This window comes from Bos indicus x Bos taurus, chromosome 27 (assembly GCF_003369695.1).
Source record: "Bos indicus x Bos taurus breed Angus x Brahman F1 hybrid chromosome 27, Bos_hybrid_MaternalHap_v2.0, whole genome shotgun sequence".
NCBI lineage: Eukaryota > Metazoa > Chordata > Mammalia > Artiodactyla > Bovidae > Bos > Bos indicus x Bos taurus.
In genome coordinates, this window is record NC_040102.1 from 34,139,587 (window position 1) to 34,166,945 (window position 27,359).

The 27,359-nt window shown below is 36.9% G+C and overlaps 1 protein-coding gene across 1 annotated transcript in view; it reads right to left on the reverse strand.

Moving 5' to 3' along the window:
* The window catches only part of ADAM2 (ADAM metallopeptidase domain 2), a 102,697-nt gene extending 75,566 nt beyond the window's left edge, over window positions 1–27,131 (reverse strand). Inside the window, exons 1-6 of the mRNA XM_027530038.1 lie at window positions 27,077–27,131; window positions 26,450–26,526; window positions 24,135–24,190; window positions 19,014–19,092; window positions 5,342–5,418; window positions 1,550–1,718 (exon numbers count right to left, since the gene is read on the reverse strand). Of these exons, the coding sequence (XP_027385839.1) occupies window positions 1,550–1,718; window positions 5,342–5,418; window positions 19,014–19,092; window positions 24,135–24,190; window positions 26,450–26,526; window positions 27,077–27,131 (513 nt within the window). The remainder of the gene's footprint in view (window positions 1–1,549; window positions 1,719–5,341; window positions 5,419–19,013; window positions 19,093–24,134; window positions 24,191–26,449; window positions 26,527–27,076) is intronic.
* Between the last annotated feature and the right edge of the window lie 228 nt (window positions 27,132–27,359).

Here is a 27,359-nt window from a genome sequence, read left to right on the forward strand (position 1 = left end):
CATGTGCAGAAATAACCCCTAAATCTATAGTCAACTGATTTTGAAATAAAAGGGCTGGGCCATGAAAATTCAGTGAATAAAAGATGAGTTTCTTCAACAAATGGTGTTGGGAAAACTAGATATGCATATGAAAAATGATGAATTTAGAGCCCTTCCTCCCTTTTTACAAAAAATTAAATTAAGTTGGATCATATATTGAAATGTAAGAGATTAAAGAATAAAACTTTTAGAGGAAATATGAAATAAATTTTGTAAATCTGGTATGATAGTTAATTTTATCTGTGAACTTGACTGGGCCACAAATGCCCAGATATTCGTCCAAAAATTATTCTGGATATTTATGTGAAAATAATTTTGGATAAGATAAACATTTAAATTGGTGAACTTTCAGTGGAGTAGATTATCCTTCATAATATGTGTGCACCTCATCTGGTCAGTTGAAAGTATTAACAGAACAAGGACTACCTTGTAAGCAAGAATGTACACATTGCTGTATTTAAAATGGATAACCAACAAGGACCTACTGTATAGCACAGGAAACTCTGCTCAATGTTATGTGGCAGCCTGGACAGGCAGTGGGGGAAGTTTTGAGGAGAATGGTAACATACGTAAGTATGGCTGAGTCCCGTTGCTTATCCACCTGAAACTATCACAATATATTAATCAGCTATACTCCAATACAAAATAAAAAGTTAAAAAAAATTCCTTCCAACTGACTGCCTTTAGACTTGAACACAACTTTTCCATGGTCTCCAGCCTGCCAGTATGCAGTCTACTTTAAATTTTCTCATTCTCTCTGTATTTATATCAAATATATGTATATGTGTGTATCCATACATGCAGACACACACATACATACATTTTGTTGGTTCTGCTTTTCAAAAGAAATGTTTGTCATGAAAGACACCGTTTTAACTATTGTAGCTGTGGAGCTGAGATTGTTGAAAACCAAACACAGAATCTCACTTTGTGAGTGAATGGACTGCAACACAGGTTGAACGTCTACCCTCACAGGGTGTCTACTGAAAGAAGTAAGATCCTAAAAATTGGAACGTGGGTGTATGAGAAACTCTGATGAAGCTGGAGTCATTAACCTTCTAAACTCTGGTGAGTCTTTGTTGAATGAAGAAGTCTCTCCATCTCTGGATAAGGATATAAGGACAGTATAATGGCCTACCCTAAGGCAGTTGCCATAAAAGACACTTGTGATTCTTCTCAGGGTCCTAGATAGGTGTCTTCAGTATTTATGTGAATGTCACTCATGCTTATTTTATCAGAATTCAGACATAATGGATATGGAGACAGGAGTGCATCTGCAGACAACAAAGGTCCGTATCACGGGGGAAAATGCCATTAATGGTGGAAAATGCCAGCTTGGAGTTCTGCAAAACTGAGTGACTAGTTTTGAGGCTTACAACACAAGCTCTGAAGTGTCTGATATGTCTTACTCTCTCTCAATAATTTGTAAGCAACTGGTTTATCATAAAAAATACATTGTTTATATGGCTGCATAGTAATAACTACATAGTTTACTCAATTGATCACTCACCTCTACATTTTGTATCTTATAGGGCTTTTCTCTTAGCTCAATTTCTCTCTCAGTATATACAGAAGAACTTGAATCCCTAGGTTTTATTTGATAAACCATATGTTCAAAACCAATTGAAGGCTCCAAGGGCTCAATTCCATAACTTACATTTTCAAACTGTAGTAAGCCCCTACAAATTCCAAAAAGTAAGCAAATAAATAAAATAATTCATTTTTCTTAAAGTCAATAAAATGAAACAATCAGTTTTTTAATAGTATGTAGATTACTTTCAGTCTTAGCCTTGGGTGGTGAAGTAGGAAAACATTACCAAGAATCCACAGATTTACTGAGTGGAATGAGTGGTAGTAATGCTGTTGGTATTTATCTAGCTATAATTAATACTAATGGTTTCCATGTATACTAAAAATAAACCCTTAATTCAGGAGGGGAGTAGGAGACATTGCAAGAGCTTTTATACCATGCTTTTCTAATGACAGTTTCTCATAATAAGCCATGCCTCACTTTAAAACTTTGCAAAGATCAATGAAACTAAAAGCTGATTCATTGAGAGGATAAACAAAATTAATAAACCTTTAGCCAGACTCATCAAGAAAAAAAAAGAGGACTCAAATCAATACAATTAGAAATGAAAAAGAAGTTATAACTGACACTACAAGTTGCTACAAACAACTATATGCCAATAAAATGGACAACTCAGAAGAAGTTGACAAATTCTTAGAAGGATACAGGTTTCTAAGAGTGAACCAGAAAAAAATGGAAAATATGAACAGAATAATGACAAGTACTGAAATTGAAACTGTGATTAAAACTTCCAAACAAAAGGCCAGGGATGGAAAACATAGCAGGTGAATTATTTCAAGCATTTAGAGAAGAGTTAACACCTATTCTTCCCAAATCATTCCAAAAAATTGCAGAAGAAGGAACACTCCGAAGCTCATTCTATGAGGCCATCACCACCATGACACCAAAGCCAGACAATGACGTCACAAATAAAGAATATTAAAGGCCAATATCACTGATGAAAATGGATGCAGAAATCCTCAACAAAATACTAGCAAACAGAATCCAACAACACATTAAAATAATCATACACCATGAACAAGTGGGATTTATCACAGGGATGGAAGGATTCCTCAACATATGTAAATTGATCACTGTGATATGCCACATTAACAAACTGAAGAGGGAAAGTCATATGATCATTTCAACACACACAGAAAAAGCTTTGACAAAACTCAGCACTTATTTATGATAAAAACACTCCAAAAAGTGAACATAGAGGGAATATACTTCAACATAATAAAGGCCATATATGACAAACACACAGCAAACGTCATTCTCAACAGTGAAAAACTGAAAGCATTTCCTCTAAGATCGGGAACAAGACAAGGATATCCACTCTCACCACTTATATTCAACACAGTTTTGGAAGTCCTAGCCAGGACAATCAGAGAAGAAAAAGAAATAAAAGGAGTACAAATTGGAAAAAAAGTAAAATTGTCCTGTTTGCAGATTAATGGTACTATACACAGAAAATCCTAAAGATACCACCAGAAAACTACTAGAGCTCATTAAAGAACTTGGTAAAGTTGTAGGATACAAAATTAATACACTAAAATCTCTTGCACTTCTATACATTAGCAATGCAAGATCCAAAAGAGAAATGAATGAAACAATCTACTTACCATCATATAAAAAAGTACCAAGTAACTAGCAATAAACCTATCTAAGGAGGCAAAAGACCTGTACTCAGAAAGCTCTAAGATATTGATAAGAGAAAGCAAAGATGACACAAACAGATGTAGAGATATACCATGTTCTCAGATTTGAAGAATCAATATTGTCAAAATGACTATACTATCCAAAGTAATTTACAGATTAAATGCAATCACTATCAAATTCCCAGTGGCATTTTTCACAGAATTAGAACAAAAAAATTTTAAATTTGTATGAAAACACAAAAGACCTTGAATGGCCAAAGCAATCATGAGAAAGAAAACTTGGGCTGGAGGAATCAGGCTACCTGACTTCAGAATATACTACAAAGCTACACTCATCAAAACAGTATGGCATTGGCACAATAATAGAAATATTGAAACTGGATAGAAATTTCAGAGCTAAACCTATGACCTATGGTCGTCTAATCTATGAAAAGGAGGCAAGATATACAATGGAGAAAAGACAATCTCTTCAATAACTGGTGATGGGGAAAAGAAAACTGGACAGCTATATGTAAAAGAATAAAACTAGAGCACTCTTTAATACCATGCACAAAAATAAACTCAAAATGAATCAAAGACCTGAATATAAAACTGGATTCTATAATACTCTTAGAGGAAAACACAGGAAAAACACTTTCTGGCATAAATTGAAGCAAGATCTTTTTTGATCCACCTCTCAGAGTAATGAAAATAAAATCAAAAATTAATGGAACATAATATAACTTAAAAATTTTGCACAGCAAAAGAAACCATCAACAAAACAAAAACATAAGCTCACAAAATAGGAGAAAACATCTGCAAGGTATTAATCTTTTAAATATATAAACAGTGCATGCAGCTCAATAACAAAAAGCACAACAAACTAATCAAAAACAGGGGTGGAAGATGTAAACAGACATTTTTCCAAAGACGATATACATATGGCACATGAAAAAAATGTTTAATATCACTAATTATTCAGATCAGTTCAGTGGCTCAGTTGTGTCCGACTCTTTGTGACACCATGAATTGCAGCATGCCAGGCCTCCCTGTCCATCACCAGCTTCCAGAGTTCACTCAAACTAAAAAATGTTTAATATCACTAATTATTAGAGAAATGAAAATCAAAACTACAATGAGGAACCACCTAACACTATTCAGAATAGCCATAATTAAAAAGTGTACAGATAAATTATGCTGGTGGAGGAAAGGGAACCTTCCTACACTGTTGGTCAAATTATAAATTGGTACAGCCACTACGGAGAACAGTATGGTAGCTCCTTAAAAAACTAAAAATAGAGCTACCATGTGACATAGCAATCTGACCCTTGGGTAGATATCTGAAGAAAAGCATAATTTGAAAAGATATATGTGCCCCAATATTCATTGCAGCACTATTTATAACAGCCAGGACATGGAAGCAACCAAAATGTCTACTAACAGAGGAATGAATAAAGAATATGTGTTACATATCTACATTGAAAGATGTATATAAAAAGGATATAAAGGCCATAAAAGCCAGAAAAAGATGAAATAATGCCATTTGTAGCAACATGGACGGACCTAGAGATTGTCATAACTGATTGAAGCTGGTTGGAGAAAGACAAATATTATCTGATACCACTTATACGTGGAATTTAAAAAAATGTTACAAATGAGCATATTTACAAAACAGAAATAGTCACAGATGTAGAAAGCAAACTTAGGGTTACCGATGGGGATGGGTGGAGGGAGGGATTAAATTGATAAATGCGAATTGACATATATACACTACTATATATAAAATAAATAACCAATAAGAACCTCCTGAATAGCACAAGAAACTTTACTCAATACTCTGTAATATTCTATATAGGAGAATAATCTAAAGAAGATTGGATATATATATATATAAGTGTATATATATAGATATACACACACACATGTACCCGACTCACTTTGCTGTACAGTAGAATTTAACATAACTTTGTAAATCAACTGTATTTCAATAAAAAATTTAAAAATAAAAATGAAACTTCTGAATATAATTTCTAAATTTGACAATTATTTCTTAAAAACTCCATTTTGCAACCATAAAATTATGTATCACAACCTGAGTCCAGTACACGTGCTGATGATCGCCATAGAATTCGGATAACCTTCAATATATCCTTGGTAGTAGCAAAAGTTCTGAAAAATAAAGAAAAACATATACATTTTTATTAGAATACTTCATGTTAAATATGTTATTCTCAAATATTTAAAACATATATACATATACTGTATGCATCAAACACTTACTATTTCCGAGACAGATGTATAAGATTATTTGATGGACATTTAACCTCAGTTTTCCAAAATTGTGCCTAAAAGTTTCTAAGAATAAGTACATTTCCATGATCTTTTCTATTATAAATTAAACATGACAACCCCTATCATTAGGATCAAGGAAAAAATCATCAAAAACTTATTTTTTCAAATTCTTCTGACTTATTTTTTCAAGGTAAATATAAAAATATAAATAAATCCAAAACCTTCCAAATTTATTGAATTAAAAATTACTTTATTATAATGGCAGAGTAGATTATATTGGATTATAAATTCCCAAATTTACTGAAAAATTAATTCACACATTTTGAAAGCTCAATGAATTCAGAGTACAAACACAAAGAGACCCATAAACAGACGCATAAGCAAAAACATTAAAAATCAAAGAATCAAATCTTGAAAGCAGCATGAGAAAACTAATTACCTTAAAAGAGAACTCCAGTGATATTTGTATCAGACTTCTCTGTAGAAACTACAAAGTTTAGGAAGCAGAGGGCTAACATAATGTACTTAAAGAAAAAAAAAATTACTCAAGAGTTCTATATCAAGCAAGGCAATGTTTAAAAATAAAATAAATTGATTTCCATATGAACAAAAACATTGAGATTTTGTTATTACTTGCCCGGCCTTACATGGAGTACTTAAGGAAATTCTTCAGGTTGAAAGTAAGTGATCTCAGATAGTAATTCAAATCCACATAAAATTTCAAAGAGAACTCAAGAAGGTTACTATGTAATTTAAAAAGCATACTATGTAATTTAAAAAGGCATATTTTCCCTTTCATTCTCTTAACTGATTTAAAAATCAATTAAGTAAAGTAATATGTATATATGCTTCCCTGATGGTTCAGTTCGTAAAGAATTTGCCTGAATGCAGGACATTGCCTACAATGCAGGAGACCCAGGTTTGATCCCTGAGTCAGGAAGATCCCCTGGAGAAGGAAAGGGCAATCCACCCCAGTATTCTTGCCTGGGAAATCCATGGACAGAGGAGCCTGGCAGCTATAGTCCATGGGGTCACAAGAGTTGGACACCACTTAGTGACTAACCCACAAAATGTATATAGCGTATTATTTGGTCCAAGAAATAGAATATATTTGCTGATAACAGCATATAGAAGGTGAGTGGAAACAAAGAAGTACTAGGTTAAGGAAAGGACTGCAGATAGTAAAGTAACTGTAACAGTGAACTGTTGGGATTGTACATTAATAGATGCAATATGTACAACAATAATACCATAGAAGGGGCAAATAAACAGTTTTATAGGAAAAATGTCTCTGTGTCTCACTGGAATTAAGGTAATATAAATCTAAAATTGCATCAGTTCAGTTCAGTCGCTCAGTCGTGTCTGACTCTTTGAGACCCCATGAACCTCAGCACGCCAGGTCTCCCTGTCCATCACCAACCCCCAGAGTCCACCCAAACCTATGGCCATTGAATCAGTGATGCCATCCAACCATTTCATCCTCTGTCATCCCCTTCTCCTCCTGCTGTCAATCCTTCCCAGCATCAGGGTCTTTTCCAATGAGTCAACATTTCCCATGAGGCGGCCAAAGTATTGGAGTTTCAGCTTCAACATCAGTCCTTCCAATGAACACCCAGAACTGATCTCCTTTAGGATGGACTGGTTGGATCTCCTTGCAGTCCAAGGGACTCTCAAGAGTCTTCTCCAACACCACAGTTCAAAAGCATCAATTCTTCGGAGCTCAGCTTTCTTCACAGTCCAACTCTCACATCCATACATGACCACTGGAAAAACCATAGCCTTGACTAGACGGACCTTTGTTGGCAAAGTAATGTCTCTGCTTTTCAATATGCTATCTAGGTTGGTCATAACTTTCCTTCCAAGGAGTAAGCATCTTTTAATTTCATGGCTGCAGTCACCATCTGCAGTGATTTCGGAGCCCAAAAAAATAAAGTCTGACACTGTTTCCACTGTTTCCCCATCTATTTCCCATGACGTGATGGGACCAGATGCCATGATCTTCGTTTTCTGAATGTTGATCTTTAAGCCAACTTTTTCACTCTCCTCTTTCACTTTCTTCACGAGGCCCTTTATTTCTTCTTCACTTTCTGCCATAAGGGTGGTGTCATCTGCGTATCTGAGGTTATTGATATTTCTCCTGGCAATCTTGATTCCAGATTGTGTTTCTTCCAGTCCAGCATTTCTCATGATGTAGTTTGCATAGAAGTTAATTAAGCAGGATGACAATATACAGCCTTGATGTTCTCCTTTTCCTATTTGGAACCAGTCTGCTGTTCCATGTCCAGTTTTAACTGTTGCTTCCTGATCTGCATACAGGTTTCTCAAGAGGCAGATCAGGTGGTCTGGTATTCCCATCTCTTTCAGAATTTTCCACAGTTTCTTGTGATCCACACAGTCAAAGGCTTTGGCATAGTCAATAAAGCAGAAATACATGTTTTCCTGGAAGTCTCTTCCTTTTTCCATGATCCAGCAGATGTTGGCAATTTGATCTCTGGTTCCTCTGCCTTTCCTAAAACCAGCTTGAACATTTGGAAGTTCATAGTTCACGTATTGCTGAAGCCCGGCTTGGAGAATTTTGAGCATTACTTTACTAGCGTGTGAGATGAGTGCAATTGTGCGGTAGTTTGAGCATTCTTTGGCATTGCCTTTCTTTGGGATTGGAATGAAAACTGACCTTTTCCAGTCCTGTGGCCACTGCTGAGTTTTCCAAATTTGCTGGCATTGAGTACAACATTTTCACAGCATCTTCTTTGAGGATTTGAAATAGCTCAACTGGAATTCCATCACCTCCATAGCTTTGTTTGTAGTGATGCTTTCTAAGGCCCACATGACTTCTCATTCCAGGATGTCTGGCTCTAGGTGAATGATCATACCATTGTGATTATCTTGGTCGTGAAGATCTTTTTTGTACAGTTCTTCTGTGTATTCTTGCCATCTCTTCTTAATATCTTCTGCTTCTGTTAGGTCCATACCATTTCTGTCCTTTATCGAGCCCATCTTTACATGAAATATTCCCTTGGTATCTCTAATTTTCTTGAAGAGATCTCTAGTCTTTCCTATTCTGTTGTTTTCCTCTATCTCTTTGCATTGATCGCTGAGGAAGGCTTTCTTATCTCTCCTTGCTATTCTTTGGAACTCTACATTCAGATGCTTATATTTTTCCTTTTCTCCATTTCTTTTTGCTTCTCTTCTTTTCACAGCTATTTGTAAGGCCTCCTCAGACAGCCATTTTGCTTTTTTGCATTTCTTTTCCATGGGGATGATCTTGATCCCTGTCTCCTGTACAATGTCACGAACCTCAGTCCATAGTTCATCAGGCACCCTGTCTATCAGATGTAGTCCCTGAAATCTATTTCTCACTTCTATTGTATAATCAAAAGGGATTTGATTTAGGTCATATCTGAATCATCTAGTGGTTTTCCCTACTTTCTTCAATTTAAGTCTGAATTTGGCAATAAGGAGTTCATGAGACTTCCCTGGTGGCTCAGATGATAAACCCCAATAAATAAATCCAATAAATAAATGCAAAGGTTGTCAGATTAAGTTAAAAAAAAGACACAACTGTAAAGTGTTACTAGATAACTGGCTTTAATTTCAAAGACGTAGACTGATTAAAGGAATAAAAAAGAATATCATGCAAATAGCAATCTTGAGCAAATGGGATTGACCACATTTATACCAAGTTACTCTGGTGGTGACTCAGATGGTAAAGAATCTGCCTGCCAATACAGGAGACATGGGTTCAATTCCTGGGTCTCCTGGGGTTGAAGATCCCCTGGAGGAGGAAATGGCAACCCACTCCAGTATTCTTGCCTGGGAAATCCATGGACAGAGGAAACTGGTCCATGGGATCACAAAGAGTTGGACGCAACTAGCGACCGAACATTATAGTGTATATCAGACAAACAGACTTTAAAAACAAAAAACATGTTAGTAGATAATGAGCAATATTTTATAATACAAAGTTCAACACATCAGGAAGATATAACACTTGTCAACACAGGTAACAACACCATAGTACATTAAAAATTGGTAGATATAAGTCTTCAACTTATAGTTGAAGACTTCCTTTTTCTTTCTATTCCACTTTTAGTGATCCATGGAACAGCTAGGTAGAAGATTAGCAAGGAAATACAAGATTTTAAAAAATACATTAAGGAAACCCAGTTAATTTATGCCAACATCCGTTGGATCATATAAAAAGCAAGAACATTCCAGAAAAACATCTACTTCTTCTTCATTGACTACAATAAAGGCTTTGACTTTGGATCCAACAAACTATGGAAAATTCTTAAAGAAATGGGAATGCCAGACCACCTTACACGCCTCCTGAGAAACCTGTATGCAGGTGAAGAAGCGGCAGTTTGAACTGGACATGGAACAATGAAGGTTCCAAATTGGGGAAGGAGTACATCAAGGCTGTATATTATCTCTCTGCTTTTATGTGGAGTACTTTTATGCAGAGTACTTCATGTGAAATGGATGAAGCTCAAGCTGGAATCAAGCTTGCTGGGAGAAATATCAATAACCTCAGATACGCAGATGACATAATCTTTATGGCATAAAGTGAATAAGAACTAAGGAGCCTCTTGATAAAGATGAAAGGGGAGAGTGAAAAAGCTGGCTTAAAACTCAACATTCACAAAAGGAAGATCACGCCATTGGGTCTCACCACTTCATGGCAAATATATGGGGAAACAAAGGAAACAGTGAAAAACTTTATTTTCTTGGGCTCCAGAATCACTGCAGATGGTGACTGCAGCCATGAAATTCAAAGACACTTGCTCCTTGGAAGAAAACCTAGGACAAACCTAGACAGTGAATTAAAAAGCAGAAATATCACTTTGTCAACAAAGGTCTGTATAGTCAAAGCTATGGTTTTTCCAGTAGTCATGAATGGATGTGAGTGTTGGACCATAAAGAAAGCTGAGTGCCAAAGAATTGATGCTTTTCAACTGTGATGTTGGATAAGACTCTTGAGAGTCCCTAGGACAGCAAGGAGATCCAACCAGTCCATCCTAAAGGCAATCAGTCCTGGGTGTTCACTGGAAGGACTGATGCTGAAGCTAAAGCTCCAGTACTTTGGCCACCTGATGAAGGAACTGACTCATTGGAAAACACCTGATTCTAGGAAAGATTGAAGGCAGGAGGAGGAGGGGATGACAGAGGGTGAGATGTCTGGATGGAATCATCCATGCAATGGACATGAATGTGAGAAAACGCAGGGAGATGGTGAAGGACAGGGAAGCCTGGCGTGCTGCAGTCCATGGGGCTGCAAAGAGTCAGACATGACTGAGTAACTTAACAACAACAAAAGTAAACCTAGAAGACATCTGTAAAATGCTCTGCCAAAGAAAAACAAGATACGCATTCTTCTTAACCTGAACATATTTTCCAGGAGAGATCATATGCTCATGCATTAAAAAAGCCTCAATTTAAAAGTACAGAACTAGTAAAAGTATGCTTTCTGATAATAATGACATTTTTTTAGAAATAACTGACAGAAAACATTTGGATGAACTCACAGACATGTGGAAATCAAACATCGTATCTCTAAATAACCCATGGATTAAAGGAGAAATCAAATATGAAACCAGAAGATATTTGAGGAAAATAAAAATGAAGAAACTCCATACTTAAAAAGTATAGGATGTGGCGAAAGTTAGTGCTTTTGATAAATATATATAGATTGACACATATATTAACAATTAAAAAAGATAAAGTAATACCAATCCAACCACCTATAACTCAGGAAAAGAAAGAACAAGCTAAATCTAAATTAAGCAGAAGAAAGGAAATAATGCAGAGTAAAATTAAATAGGAATAAATAGATCAATGAAAGCAAAAGGTGGCTCTTTGAAAAGTTAAAATTGACAATTCTTAAGATACATTGACTACTAAAAGAACAAAATTACTAAAATCAGAAATAAAAGTGGGGTATTACTACCACCCTTATAGCAGGATTATTTGGGGAGTGCTAAGAATCATCATATGCCAACATTACATGATGCTGGTAAATCGATAAATCTATAGAAAAGCACAAACTACCTTCTCTGTCCATGGTGCCTCTTCTAGCATCAGCACTTGTGAACTCACAGAGAGCCTATCCACTGCCATGGCTTCTGCACACTGTTGTGTCTGATATAGAAACTTATTTTTCAGTGAATTAAGTGTAGCCATTGGTTTATGTGGGCTTCCCTCATAGCCCAGTCAGTAAAGAATCTGCCTGCAATGCTGGAGACCCGGGTTTGATCCCTGGGTCAGGAAGATCCCCTGGAGAAGGAAATGGCCACCCACTCCAGTACTTTTACCTGGGGAATCTCATGGACAGAGAAGCCTGGCCAGTACAGTCCATGAGTCGGACACGACTTAGTAACTAAATCACCACCACCACCATTGGTTTATGTACATATCTAACCGTATATTCTATCATCTGGAAGTGGCTGATCTAATTTAAAGGTAGACTAGCTTACTGAACACTTTTACCATGGTAGTTGGGAGACATTACTCTGAAAGGCTGGGGTTCTGTTTGCATCAGAGACCAGTATATGGCAAGTTTCACTGAGAGCTTCAATACATTTGTCCAGATATAAGGTGTTGAAATGGGAGTCTCACCTTCCCAACATTATACCTAATAACTATTTTGTAGCTTTTTTGCTTTCTACCATAGTAACTTTTAGCTCCCAGCCACAGTGGGGAATTTATTCACCCGGGGACACAATAATGATTCTACTACTTTGGAAGATGAAACTTCCACCTGGATATTTTGAGCTACTGTACAAATGGCACTGTACAAATGAGCAGGCTAACCCAGTGGCTGGAGTGACTGACTCTGAACACAGTAGGGAAAACTGTTGCTTAAAGAAGTGCTATGTCTTCAATTTACTTGAATATAACAGTAACCAAAATAAGATATGATTAAGGATGCAGACCCTTTGGGAATGAAGATTTGTGCTTTTCTGCTAGGTAAACATCCATAAGAAGCTTAGGTATGTCCTGTTGAGAGCAATGGAAATGGGGAGCAGGTGGTGGGAAAAAGAAGTCATACACAGCAATCATAACTGATCACAGAAGCGAAGACTAGCAGCTTTGCATATGTTCTTTTGGCTTGTCACATGCATATGTATCTTTATCTGTACGTACCAACAGTTTTCTTCTTCCCCCCCCTCTTCCTATTATCAGCTTACATACAAGTGGTTGGAAGTTAACTTTACAAGTTAATTTAACCTCACGTTAACACAGTATTCAGAGGGACTGTAACAATTTGTGGACAGCTTAATATTGCTACCAATGGACACAATGACACGTGATTGTGTGTCTCATCAATTTGTGGAATAATGAAAATTGCTTTAATTGTGAAAAGTTTGGTTGAATGTTGTTAACTAGAAATAGGTGATTCTGTTGCTTTTTCAGAGTTCAAATACATACATATGGGGGGCTTCCCTGCTGGCTCAGTGGTAAAGAATCTCCTGCCAATGCAGGAGATGCAGGTTCCATCCCTGGTATGGGAAGATCCCACAGGCCATGGAACAACTAAGCTTGTGTGCCACAACTATTGAGCCTGTGCCCTAGAGCCTGTGCTGCACAACAAGAGAAACTGCAGTAGTGGGAAGCCCGCACCACCACCACAAAGAGAAGCCCTCTCTCGCCACAGCTAGGGAAAAGCCTGCACAACAATGAAGACCCGGCACAGCCAAAAAAAAAAAATTTTTTTTAATGAATGCATATGGAAACTGAATAGTCTAAGTGGTAAGGCTCTGTTGATTATTAATGCATTGCAACTCAGTTTCAAATTAACCTTTTGCCTGCTTTGTACAAATGAATATGGGCCCCTTAATTTTATTTTTTCCTTTGCTATGGAGCAAGCTTTGCTAGTAAGGGGTGCTGGTGAGCACGGGAAGACAGCTTTGCTGTCTGGTTCCAGGGTGCTAGCTTGGAAGGCTCCTACAGAGAGTACAGCTGTGGCAAAGCCAGGATGCTTCAGTGACTGGTGGTCACTAACACCCTTCAGCCAGTAGTTTCCATCCATCGAGGCCCCTCTCCTTCCGCAGTAAAGTGACTTTGGTGAGACATCTCATGAGCAGCTCTCCTGGCTACCCAAAGGGAAGATTTCCCTTGGATGGTTCTGAAGAGAAATTTCACAGCAACATCATTTGGAACAGCACCACAGTGACTGCTGCTATTCGAAGATCCATGGTCATGCCATTTTCAGCAATCCCATCTCTGGGGTAAAGAAACAGGCTTTTTTAACCCATCCTAAGGTTGCCAACCACCTGAACTGCCTCTTGAGAAATCTGTATGCAGGTCAGGAAGCAACAGTTAGAACTGGACATGGGACAACAGACTGGTTCCAAATAGGAAAAGGAGTACGTCAAGGCTGTGTATTGTCACCCTGTTTATTTAACTTCTATGCAGAGTATATCATGAGAAATGCTGGACTGGAAGAAACACAATCTGGAATCAAGATTGCCAGGAGAAATATTAATAACCTCAGATATGCAGATGACACCACCCTTATGGCAGAAAGTGAAGAGGAACTAAAAAGCCTCTTGATGAAAGTGAAAGTGGAGAGTGAAAAAGTTGGCTTAAAGCTCAACATTCAGAAAACGAAGATCATGGCATCTGGTCCCATCACTTCAAGGGAAATAGATGGGGAAACAGTGGAAACAGTGTCAGACTTTATTTTTTGGGCTCCAAAATCACTGAAGATGGTGATTGCAGCCATGAAATTAAAAGACGTTTACTCCTTGGAAGGAAAGTTATGACCAACCTAGATAGCATATTCAAAAGCAGAGACATTACTTTGCCAACAAAGATCCATCTAGTCAAGGCTATGGTTTTTCCAGTGGTCATGTATGGATGTGAGAGTTGGACTGTGAAGAAAGCTGAGCTCTGAAGAATTGATGCTTTTGAACTGTGGTGTTGGAGAAGACTCTTGAGAGTCCCTTGGCCCGCAAGGAGATCCAACCAGTCCATTCTGAAGGAGATCAGCCCTGGGATTTCTTTGGAAGGAATGATGCTAAAGCTGAAACTCCAGTACTTTGGCCACCTCATGTGAAGAGTTGACTCATTGGAAAAGACTCTGATGCTGGGAGGGATTGGGGGCAGGAGGAGAAGGGGACGACAGAGGATGAGATGGCTGGATGGCATCACTGACTTGATGGATGTGAGTCTGAGTGAACTCACGTTCACTGTTGGTGATGGACAGGGAGGCCTGGCATGCTGCGATTCATGGGGTCACAAAGAGTTGGACACGACTGAGCGACTGAATTGAACTGAACTGAAGGCTGCCAACTGCTTCTTCTATCTGATATTCCTATGTCCTTTAAAGTTCTCTTTACTTCTTGTTTTTTAGTCTAATCCCTGTTTAATTCTCTATATTAAACTTTCTATGTGCAAATTTTTGAGTGATTTCTTTAGACATAGACTAACAGTTTCTTACATTTTTTAGATACTTCATTGGTGTATCATCATATTTGTATTTCTTGACTGTGGGTTCATATACAGCTTCATCTGCATAAATCATACTTTATACAATCAAGAGAAAATATCTTCCTTTCCTCCAGGTTTCGACTACTTTCCTGCAAATGTGGTTTATATTGTCCAGACTGATAACATATCTATCTTCAAAATTATCAGTAAATTATATCAATCTTATACAAAAGTTGATTGGAAAAGTTGGAAATCAATAAATCATTTTAGGTCAGCAGAGAATAAAATTTTGATAGAATAATCAAAAGTTTATTATTTTTATACAATTTCCTTTCCCAGTTTTTTCATATTTTTTTCATTGTCATTTTTTTGCCCTGTTTTCCTTTACCATACCTTGTTTAGTCTTCTATTAGCACTCAAAATGAATGTGTATTAACAACAACAGTAAGAATGTTGTGTGTGTCTCCTACAAATTTTGATCTGATCAAGTTGATTGATAGTTCTGCTCAAGTCATCAACATATTTGCTGAGTTTCTTCCTACTTCACCTATTGATTATTGAGAGAGAAAGAGACAGAGAGAGTGTGTGTGTGGGGGGGGGGGGCATGCATATTCAGTTGTGTCTGACTCTTTGTGACTCTATGGACTATAGCCTGCCAGGCTCCTCTGTCCAGGGGATTCTCCAGGTAAGACTACTGAAGCAGACTGGCATTTCCTACTTCAGGGATCTTCCCAACTCAGGGATCAAACCCTCATCTCTTGGGTCTCCTGCATTGGCAAGTGGATTCTTTATCACTAGCACCACAGAGAGAAAAGTCTAAATCTTTAATAATAATAATTTTTTTTCATTTCTGTCAATTTCTGCCTCCTATAGTTTGACATCTATTTTTATATGCATACATATTTCAGATTGTTACGCCATCTTGTAATTTTACTTTTTGACCACTATGAGTATCTCTCTGTTCTGAAGAGATCAGAAAGTAAGCTGCAGACATGGGGAACAACCCTGTGATGACCAGCCTAGACAGCATATTAAAAAGCAGTGACATTATTTTGCTGACAAAGGTCTGTCTAGCCAAAGCCATGGTTTTTCCAGTAGTCATGTATGGATGTGAGAGTTGGACTATAAAGAAAGCTGAGCAATGAAGAATTGATGCTTTTGAATTGTGGTGTTGGAGAAGACTCTTGAGAGTTCCTTGGACTGCAAAGAGATCAAACCAGTCCCTCCTAAAAGAAATCAGTCATGAATATTCATTGGAAGGACTGATGCTGAAGCTGAAACACCAATACTTTGGCTTCCTGATGCAAAGAACTGACTCATTGGAAAAGACCCTGATGCTGGGAAGGATTGAAGGCAGGAGGAGAAGAGGACATCAGAAGATAAGATGGTTGGATGGCATCACCGACTTGATGGACATGAGTTTGAGTAGGTTCTGGGAGTTGCTGATGGATAGGGAAGCCTGGAATGCTACAGTCCATGGGGTCACAAAGTGTTGGACATAACTGAGTAACTGAACTGAAATGATCAGGGAACAAATTCTGTGTCTGATAGGTTGATTTGGTTTCTTATAGATAAGCCTTTAGTTAGTAAGATTTTAGGGATGCAAATCATTTGTGGAATTCATGAAAAACAAATTTATATACTTCTAGCCTAATTTAATAAACCCTCCTGAGTTTTCCTACACTGAAGATAGGGTTGAAGCTTTGGCAAACATACTTTGCCAACATGGCATTTGAGGCCAGCATTCAATAACTTACTACATTCAGGTTATTATTAAAACAGTCTTTGATTTGTCTTTTTAATTATACATTTGTCTTCCATGACTATCTCCTGGGGAGGGAGGAAATAGAGTTATGTGTTAGGTATACAGAATCACATAAAAATTAGGTGTGGGACATTGCGGCCACGTGCATATTATCGTCTCTATTTTTCTTTTTTTTAGCTCTGTCTCTCTCCCTCTTGAGGTTTCCAAGGTAGCTCAGTGGTAAAAAATATGTCTTCCAGTGCAGGATACATAGAAGATGTGGGTTTGATCCCTGGAGAATAAAATGGCAACCCACTCCAGCATTCTTGCCTGGAGAATCCCATGGACAGAGGAGCCTGGTGGGCTATAGTCCATAGGGTCACAAAGAGTTGGATATGATTGTCACACACACACACGCACACACACACAATGCCACACAGTATGTCTATTATATATGTATATATGCATAAGTGTATATATCATAAGACTTCTAGACAGTATGCATTATTTATACATTTGTATAGAGAAATCCATAGACGATTCACATGTCTTTGCCTACTCTGTTGGGCAAAGGTTAAAAAACACAGCATGTTTATTATTTTCCCTGTTAAGAGCTTAGTCTATAAAAATGCTTTCACTCCAGCACAGTGGTATAATTTGCTATGTAGAAATCAGGATTGCAAACAAAAAATCAAACAGGTATTTGTGCGTGCTAAGTCGCTCAGTCGCGTTCGACTCTTTGTGACCCCATGGTCTATGTAGCCTGCCAGACTCCTCTGTCCATGGGATTCTCAGGCAAGAATACTGGAGTGGGTTGCCATGACCACCTCCAGGGGGTCTTCCCGACCAAGGGATCGAACCCACATCTTCAGCATCTCCGACATTGATAGGCGGGTTCTTTACCACTAGTGCCACCTGGCTGACAGCAAGTAACTGAAACCAGGCAAAGAGAAAGCAGTGATAAAAGGATGCTGGTGCTCACCCAGTCCTACCACCTTAGTTAACCAGACCTTCCGGTGCGGGTATTAGAGGCTGCACTGGATGAGCCTCTTCGTTCCCCAGTTGCCACACGTGCACAGCACTTGCGGTCATCTCTTTTCTGCTCTCCCAGGCTAGCAAGGCCTTCCACCTCTTTCCCTGGCTCACCCTCTATATGCTAACTGAACAGCCACTGGCGAGTGTGAACATGGCTAGGCTAGTTCTTGCTGATATTTCCCCAGCAGCTCCCTGTGTCAGTAGGGATGAAGTCCACATGGATTTCCATGGCACAGCATATCTTTCATGGCCTGGCCCGCTCATATCCTTCTCCTGCTTGCTGTGTTCCTGCCCAGGTGTTTCATGCTATGCACATACTTAGCTATCTCAGAGTCACTGGTCCTAGACCCATTCCCCATGAGGAATGGAGATATGCCTCCTGCCATCTTAAAACCAATTTCCTGGGCCACCTTATTCCATTGAAGGCTTGGCTTAAAACCATTTCTGTGTGGATTTCTCCGAGAGTAGGTATCACCGTATGTTTCAGGTATTGGTGAGGCAAGGTAAATGGAAAAAGCAAAAACAGCATTTCAGGAATGGGTAATCCCTGAAGTTCTATGCATCCTTCTATATTATTTTTTACAACAAATCACAAGCTTTATTAAATGAAGCTCTGGATATTCCAAATAGATGAACATGTAGTATATTCCTTAATGTGCATGAAATGTAACATGTGTACTTCTTTGGTCCCTGAACATACTTCAGATAAGTCTTTGGATTCTCCTTTTCTTCCAGATTTAGCTTTCCTGATTCCAGTCATGTTCTCTCATTGTAAGTATCTCACTCCATATTCAACCCTTTTACCATATCCATCAGCATCATGAAAAGAAAGAAAGAAAAGAAAGTGAAGTTGCTCAGTCATGTCCAACTCTTTGTGACCCCATGGACTGTGGCCTATAAGGCTCCTCCATTGATGGGATTTTCCAGGCAAGAGTGCTGGAGTGGATTGCCATTTCCTTCTCCAGGGGATCTTCCCGACCCAGGAATCGAACCCTGGTCTCCTGCATTGTAGGCAGATGCTTTACCGTCTGAGCCACCAGGGAAGCCATCATGAAACAGTAGCTTAAATGCATCACGGTCATAAGCGGTTTGTTTAACCATCTGTGTCACACAGCTAACTGAAAACACATCATCAAAAGGAAATGGTTATATTTATGCCAAAACAAAACTCCAGCCCTTTCCATTCTAGCACCATGTGGACCCTAAGTAAGATGATCACAGAAGCTCATATAATAAAGGTAAAACAGACAATAAAACGTACCTGGAACTCATGTTCAAGAGGTTTCATACTTCCTGTGCCACTGTAACCATAAACTCTAAAATTATGAGGTAAGAAAGCTCTGTAAAATAAGATTTTCATGGAAAATTAAATAAATATCTAAGGGAAAATGTGTTTCCTAGATTTTATTTTGAAAAGATATGTCTTTTATTATATTTATTATAGATAGGAAGAGAGAGAGAAAGGGAGAGAAAGGAGACAGAGAGATTCTCTGAATACAAGAATTTAGTTCTACTTTTGGAGAAGGAAATGGCAAGCCACTCCAGTGTTCTTGCCTGGAGGATCCCATGGACAGAGGAGCCTGGCAGGCTACAGTCTGTGGGGTCACGGGAGTCAGACACAACTTAGCGACTATACTACTACTACTAAAAGTTTAATGTATGGCAAAACCAATATTGTAAAGTAAAAAAAATAAATAAAAATAAAGTCAGAATTCTGAATAACAACAACAAAAAAAAATAAAATAAAATTCACATTGGAGAAGGAAATGGCAACCCACTCCAGTATTCTTGCCTGGAGAATTCCATGGACAGAGGAGCCTGGCGGGTTGCAGTCCATGGGGTCACAGGGAGTCGGACATGATTGAGTGACTAACACACACACACACACACACACACACACACACACACACATACAGTTCTAATCTGGCTCAAAATTTCTAGTCTTCAGACCTTTCCTCATTCACCTGACTGTCACACTGTCCTCCCTGCTGTTTTTAAACACAACGGGCAAACTTCCATCTCAGGGTATTTGCACTAGCTGTTGCCTCTTCCTGGGATGTTTTTCAACATAGCTGGTTGTCTCACCTACTTCAAGTCTTTGCTTATATACCCTCATCTCCCTGAGGTTTCTCTCAACAAGTTTATAAAACTTGGCAACTTTCCCAATTATCGAAGCATATGGTTTTCAAATGACACTTCTACTTTGCTCTATAATTTTGCTTAAGCATGTGTCACCTTCTAGTATTCTTTCTAATCCCCTTTTTAAATCACATTATTTTTAGTCTCATCTGATAATATAAAATTCATATGCATTTTGTTTACTCCTGTAATTCAAGCTCTTTAAAAATATCTGGAAAATAACAGTCAACAAACATTGAACTGACGTGACATAAAGTCAACAGACAAGGTAGGGATCTCACTTTAAAGGGGCTGGTGCACTGGGATGACCCAGAGGGATGGTATGGGGAAGGAGGTGGGAGGGGAGTTCAGGATTCGGAACACGTGTACACCTGTGGCGGATTCATGCTGATGTATGACAAAACCAATACAATATGGTAAAGTAATTAAAAAATACATTATTTGTAAACGTGGGAAGAGGATGTTTAAAAGTCTCTATAAAAAGAAAAGGTAGGTGTCGGCATTTCATTTTCATTTTCCCAATATGTATAGTATAAAGACTGGGGACTCATGGCAGTCTGGATCTGTTAAAGCAAAAGTTCAAAGAGCCAAACCACTGACAAGCAGAACAAAATTTTTCTCATTCCTGTAGCAAAAAGAAAAAGTAACACACAATGGAGTGGAGCTCCAGGGGATGCACAGATTCTGTGTTGAAAGCCCTATGAAGAGACTTAACTAGTGATATGCAGGTACTGTTTTTTTTTTTTTTGGCAAAGAAAGAAGTCATATATCTATGCTTGGCCAAGGGAGGAAGCTATTACTGAGGAGTCTAGAAACCAGCAGAACTTTTGGTGGCTGTGCAGTTCTTGAATAATCATATGAATATTTAAGTTGTATCAAATACATAGCTTCTTTCCCTGTAAAATCATTTGCCAAATTTTGAAGTTGCACAGAGTAGCCAAGGAGCTAAACTTAAATCTCTCAAAATAAGACCATTTTTTTTTTCAAAATTGGTGGTATAGACTCAATAAATCCTATTTTATTCAAACATGATAAAAGCAAAGAAAAATTACACCTACATTACTAGTTTTAAAGGCTGATGAAAACCAAACTAAAACCTTCTAAGTATTTAGAAGAAAAAGATGTACCCTTCAAGGAAGAGCACTAAGACTGAGAGCTTAAGTTGTCAATACAAATGAGGAAAGAAAACCAGAAGACAATGAAATAAATACTTTTAAAGGACAAAAGTCACTTTAAAAAGGTCATCCCAGAAGTTATTCCAGCAAAAATGTTTTTAAGAATAAGGTTAGACACAGTTGAAAAAAAAAAGAAAAATGTGCATATGAACACCAAGAGGGAAAAGAGAGGGGTGGAATGAATTAGGAGACTGGGATTGATGTATATACACTGTTGACGCTATGTATAAAATAGATAACTAACAAGAACCTTCTGTATAGCACAGGGAACTAACTACTCAATGGTCTGTGGTGGCCTAAATGGGAAGGAAATCTGAAACAGAGGGGATATATGTATATGTATGGCTGATTCACTTTGTTGTAAAGTAGAAACTAACACAATATTGTAAACCAACCATACTCACATAAAATCATCTTCTTTCGTGTTTTTGATTTTTTAAGATTTATTTTTAATTGGAGGATAATTACTTTACAATGTTGTGTTGGCTTCTGATGTACAGTGCAAATCAGCCATAAGGACACATATATCCCTCTCCCTCCTGCAAGTCCCTCTTCAGCCCCTCCCACCCCATCTTCTAGGTCATCACAGAGCACCAGGCTGAGCCCTCTGTGCTACACAGTAGCGTCCCACTAGCTGTCTGTTTCACCCATGGCAGTGCATATGTTTCACTGCTACTCTCTCAATTCATCTAATTTTTTTTTTAAGAGGTTTAACTGCCCACAAAGGGAAAGGTGAGGTGAAGATGGAGCAGAGAGAGATTTGAAAGATGCTGGTCCTGAAGATTCAAATGATAAGGTTACAGGCCAAGGAAAGCTGGCAACCATCAGAAGCAGGGAGCGGTGGAAGACACGCTATGCCTACTCCCAGGGAGCCTAGTCCTGCTGACATCTTAATTTTGTCTCACTGATACTAATTGCAGAATTTTGGCCTCCAAAAATGTAAGGCAATAAATTTCTGTTGTAATCCACTGCATTTGTGGTGATTTGTTACAAGTGACACAGGAAACTGTATGTTCTAGAAAATTTAGAAAAATGCATAAATGTACATAGAAAAAAAATCACTTGCAATCCCACTGCTCAGGAATTTTACTGTGAACTTTTTTTGTGAACTTCTTTCTAAATCCTTTACTTAAAAAAATATATATATATAATCATTTTTGTATATTTTCAACTTAAGTAAATTTGATATACAATAAATTGAAATATTTAAAGTAAGAAAAAGAATAAGGCTAATGTTTAACCCTGAATGCACGCTAAGCAAAAACAAGCAGACCTACAATAGAAGTGAAGAGAATTCCCAAGACATACAGAAACTAACTGCAGATAGAAACAAATGAAGGAAAAATGAAGAGCACCAGAATGAGTAAATTCATGCTTAATTATAAAGGGACATATACTGTACAAAAATAATCCTAATAGTACATTGGAGCTTAAAAGCATATGAGAAAAATAATGAAAAAGCAGAAGACAAATGAAATGAAAAAGGCTTAATGATCTAACAACGTATGTGTGTTGTGTCTGACTCTTTGACTCCATGAACTGCAGCCCACTTAGGCTCCTCTGTCCATGGAATTCTCCAGGCAAGAACACTGGAGTGGGTAGCCACTTTTTTTCCAGGGAGTCTTTGCAATCCAGAGATTGAACCAGTATCTCCTGCATTGCAGGCAGATTCTTTACCATCTGAGACACCAAGGAAGCCTTCAACAATGTAGAGTAACTTGTAAAAGTAATAATTTATATTAGATTCAATAATTCAGGAACTAATATGATAGTCTAGAGAAACTACTAAAGAATAGTAAAAAGATATATAACAAAGAATTATTTAATTTAGAGAAAATGGTATCATATAAAACATAGATTCATTAAAGTGGAGACAATGAAGGAAAAAGGAATATAAAAATAAAATGTACAAAAGACAAAAATGACTTCAGACATAATATGGAAAATTAAAGGATCAAGAAAAACAAGAGCATCTTAAAACTGTTGAACACAGCTAGACTTAGTACAGTACTTAATACTGTGTGATGTCTGTACAGATAAATAGGGCTCGGGAGTAAACCTAAAATTAGAGAAAATAGTCCAGAAAGAGATCCCCATCATAAACACTCTTTTGAATTATGACAAACATTTCATTACAGTGAAATGGGAAAATTATTTTTTCAGTAGCATGTGCTGGATTCATTGGAGGCTAATACAAAAAAATATTCAAATCTGGATTCCCATGCTCATGAAACACACAAACATCAATTCTGGATGAATCCTAGAGTTGAGTATGAAAGTGAAAACAATAAAAACTATTAGACAAAGGTGCAGCTTGAATTCATGACTGTATGGAGACAAAGATTTCTTTTAAAATATGAAAATAATAATACCTACAAATAAAATAATAATTTGGATTGCATTAAAAGAGTTTCAGAATCAATTAAAAAATTCCTGATGAATAAAAAATTGAAAGGGAATGACAGGAAAAATTCCTCCAAAAGTATTATGTAGATTCAATGAAGTCACAATCAATATCTATGGACATTTCTTTGTGGAAGAGTTTTTTGTAAAATATATGCAAATTAAAGTGGTAAGAAAAGCTAGAATATTCTTGATGAAGATAATATAAAGAGACTGACTAAAACTTTTAAGGACCCATAGAAAAAAATACAGCTACAGTTTTGATTTTTCTTTATTCCCAAATGTGGTATGCTTTTTTTAAAACTAATTTCCTCAGCTTGTATGGGATTGAGTTTGGGTAATTACAGTTATATTCCAAGTCCTTAATACATTCTGATGTAGAAACTAATTTAAAAATCACTGTTCTTTCCACTCAAAAATCCACTATGTTCTTTCAAATATAGTTGAATATGAGAACTTGAAAACAAGTCATATTTATGTATTAATGAAAATTTCAAGATAATTAGTATATATGCTTAAAAGATTTTCCTGAAGCATAAAATAAGAGACAAATAGCCAACAACTGAAAATATTAAAGAATGCAAAATAATTACTTTCTGAATAAATATAAACAGTAATTATAAATAGAACAGAGAACAGGTGATAAAATAATGTAGGTCACCTACTTTTGCATTAGGTTCACAGTGTACGTTTTCCCTTCAATTAAAATGATGTAGGATACCTGGCAGAAGAGTGGATTAAAAAGGCAAAAGAAAAGTGAGAAAAATGTTACAAAGGAAAACTACCTTTTATGTTACCAATAATCACATCCTAAAGCACACTAATAAAATAAAAAGAGGAAAATATATAATTTAATACTGACTTATTCCAATGGAATCCAATATTAAAATATTTGCTTCATTTGTACAGTTTTTTTAATGTTTAGCCAATAAGATAGAACCTAAAACATTGATTATTTTAATCCACAAGTGTGTTTAATAATGAAGTCATTGCAAAATTTGCACTTAAAAGAATATAACTACTCAATTGAAAATTTATGTAGTATAGCAAAGAATTAACTGCACATATTTAGTATTTATAGATTTTATAAAATTTGTTTCAAGTTTGGATGCAATATTCACTGATTTTGTTAATATTGATAAATTTTGCCTGATAAGTAATGGTTGTATAGTAAATGATAACTTTACCTTTTGCTTTGTATAATTTTTCTTATTTTTGTGCTAGACCTTTCTGCTCCCTTGTGATTTAGGTGTTCCTCTTGTAGGTATATATTTTAAAATCCAATTTGAAATATATGTGATTTCTGATAAACTTAGGTTTAAAGTTTTATTTAAAATTTAATTCTCCATTGTATCAAGACATATGTATGCTTTGTATTCTTTCATTTGTTACAATTGCATATTCAATTTATTTTGAGTTATACATATTCATACTTTTCACCAGTCCCTGCTTTTATGTTGTTCTTCGTCTCAGTTTCAGTGTCTACCTGCTGAAGTACATTATTTAAAATATTTTCTTCTCTTGTACTTTGAAAGTGTTAATGTAATCTAATTTCTAATAAACTTCATTTATTCTGTGTTGTGATACCTGATCTCAGTTCATCTATGTTTAATGTATCCTATTCTCCAGACTTTTTTCTCTCTTTTCTAGGAATTCTAATTATTCTGTATCTATAAGCCTCTAATTCTCCCTTTTTTGTTTAGCCATTTATATATTGTATCTGTTTATTTCTTCAGCTGTCTCTGGTCTACTGTTAATTCTTGATTTTACACACTTATCTTTCACATAGATATTCCACTCAGTTATTTTTAAAATCTTTTAGTCTTTTTAAGTTGAATATTCTTTTATGATAATTTCTTAATTATAATAATTATAACACGTTGCATATTGTGTTTGTAGCATTTGTAAAATCGGTAGGTATGATAACCTCATCAGTTCAAAAATACTATTAATCCCTTATTATATATTCATTACTGTTCTAGGCATTGGAATTAGAGATATTAACAAAATAGTCAAAAATTTTTCCTCATGAATTTGACAGTTGAGGAAAGATTTTTTTTATACTTCTCTTATGGGAATTACTGTCATAGAATCCGGTGAAACCTGGTTGAAGACATTTCCCTCTTAAGTAGATTCTGTGTATATTTTCTAATATGACCAAGTAATCCCATAGATTTTTTTCATAAAAGATAAAACACTCTTTAAATGCTGTTAAATGTCTTGTTTTTTATTTAAATAATTTAAAGTTTTCATTAAATACATATTCCCTTATAAATTATATATTGACAATTTTAAGCTTGTAATATCTGTTAGGGTGAGCAGTAAGTAGTTACTAAGTAAGTATTTGCATTCAAATTATCTAAACATTTACTACTCAATCAAAAAGAAGATTCAGGTGTACTGTTTCAAAAATCATACTTCATTTCTTAAGAAATTATTCTGGAAATTAATAAAAAAGATTAAGAATCTTTCAACTGATTCAAAGAATAAAAAAGAGAAAACTAATACTTGAACCAAGACAAACTAAGATGGCATGAACAAAAATTCTTTATGATCAACATGTTTGCAATCAAGATGTAAAAATTATTCATGTAACATTTCATTAAATCAAATGCTTATGATTCCATATAAGGATGCCATAGGTTTACTAAACGACAACTAAAAATCCTCCAAATCTTGCATGGTGAGTGAGGGTCAAGAGACTCTAAATGGATCAAGTCAGAGATTATTCAGACACTCAAGAGGGAAACATTTAGAAGATGGGCCTTGGGACTTTAATATAAGCATCACTTCATCATATTTTTATGAAACACTGTTAATCTTGGTTCATTTTCAAAAGGGCTTTTTCACTTAAGAAAAATTAGGGATAAATATAAAATTCAGGAAGTGAGCAAGGATGAAAAACACCAGGTTTACTCATTAGGAACAAAATATTCACATGCATTTTTTAGTTCGTGGGAAACGTTAGTGCTTTAATTACATGTGTTTCTACTCCTCCACTTGATGTTGACCGTATTTTCTCCGGAACTGTAAACTGCACACGTAGTCTTTCAGAATCTGTAAGGTGCAAAATGTTTTACTGGGGCGACATCCATCACCTAAACCCATAATATTCTACACGCTACCCCTCATTTCTGCTCTCTTTTCAAATACCCTCAATATCCACTTTTTTCTAGAATTACAAATCTTTTCAAGAGAAATAAGTATGCTGCTTTAGGAATATTGTCCTGTGGGCAGGTTCCCGGTAACCCTGAGGCAATAGGTCCAAGTATTATTAGAACAAAGAAAGTCAGATCCTTCGGACTTTTCAAATACAGAGCTGAGAGATCAAAAACTCAGGGCAGTCTATGAAACAATCATCTTAAGGCATGTACTCCAGCACCGGCATCGGCATCGCACATATTTACTACGGTCTCAAGAAGAGTGGTCAAGACCCTCACAACCAAAGTGGATTTTGACTGGGGAAGGAGGCAATGCGAGACTGTTTTCGGACTTACATAGTTGGAGCTCCCGTCAAGAAAGCGTTTTCACAGAGATAGCCGGCGTCTTAGAAACAGAAAGGAGCCCTGACATTCCCAACAGGTCAGAAGAGGGATTTTGTACTTACTGTCGTCTGTCTGAAGCCCGGTGAGCCCCAGGAGCAGAAACAGAAGGCACAACATGGCTTGATGTCCTGGATGCTGGCCGAATGACGGCCGTTGGCTTGACTACAGGACGGTTGGGGAGCGCGAGGAGGCGCCTCACGGCCACGGCCACGCACACTGCAGGAGGCAGGCGGCTGGGAGAGCCCTGGGTCCAGACTCCGGATGCTGTGTGCTCTTCAACGTGGGCGACCTGGGCCCCTAAGCCTGTGCAGGAGGCTGCAACCCAGTGTGACTCTGCCTTCTGGC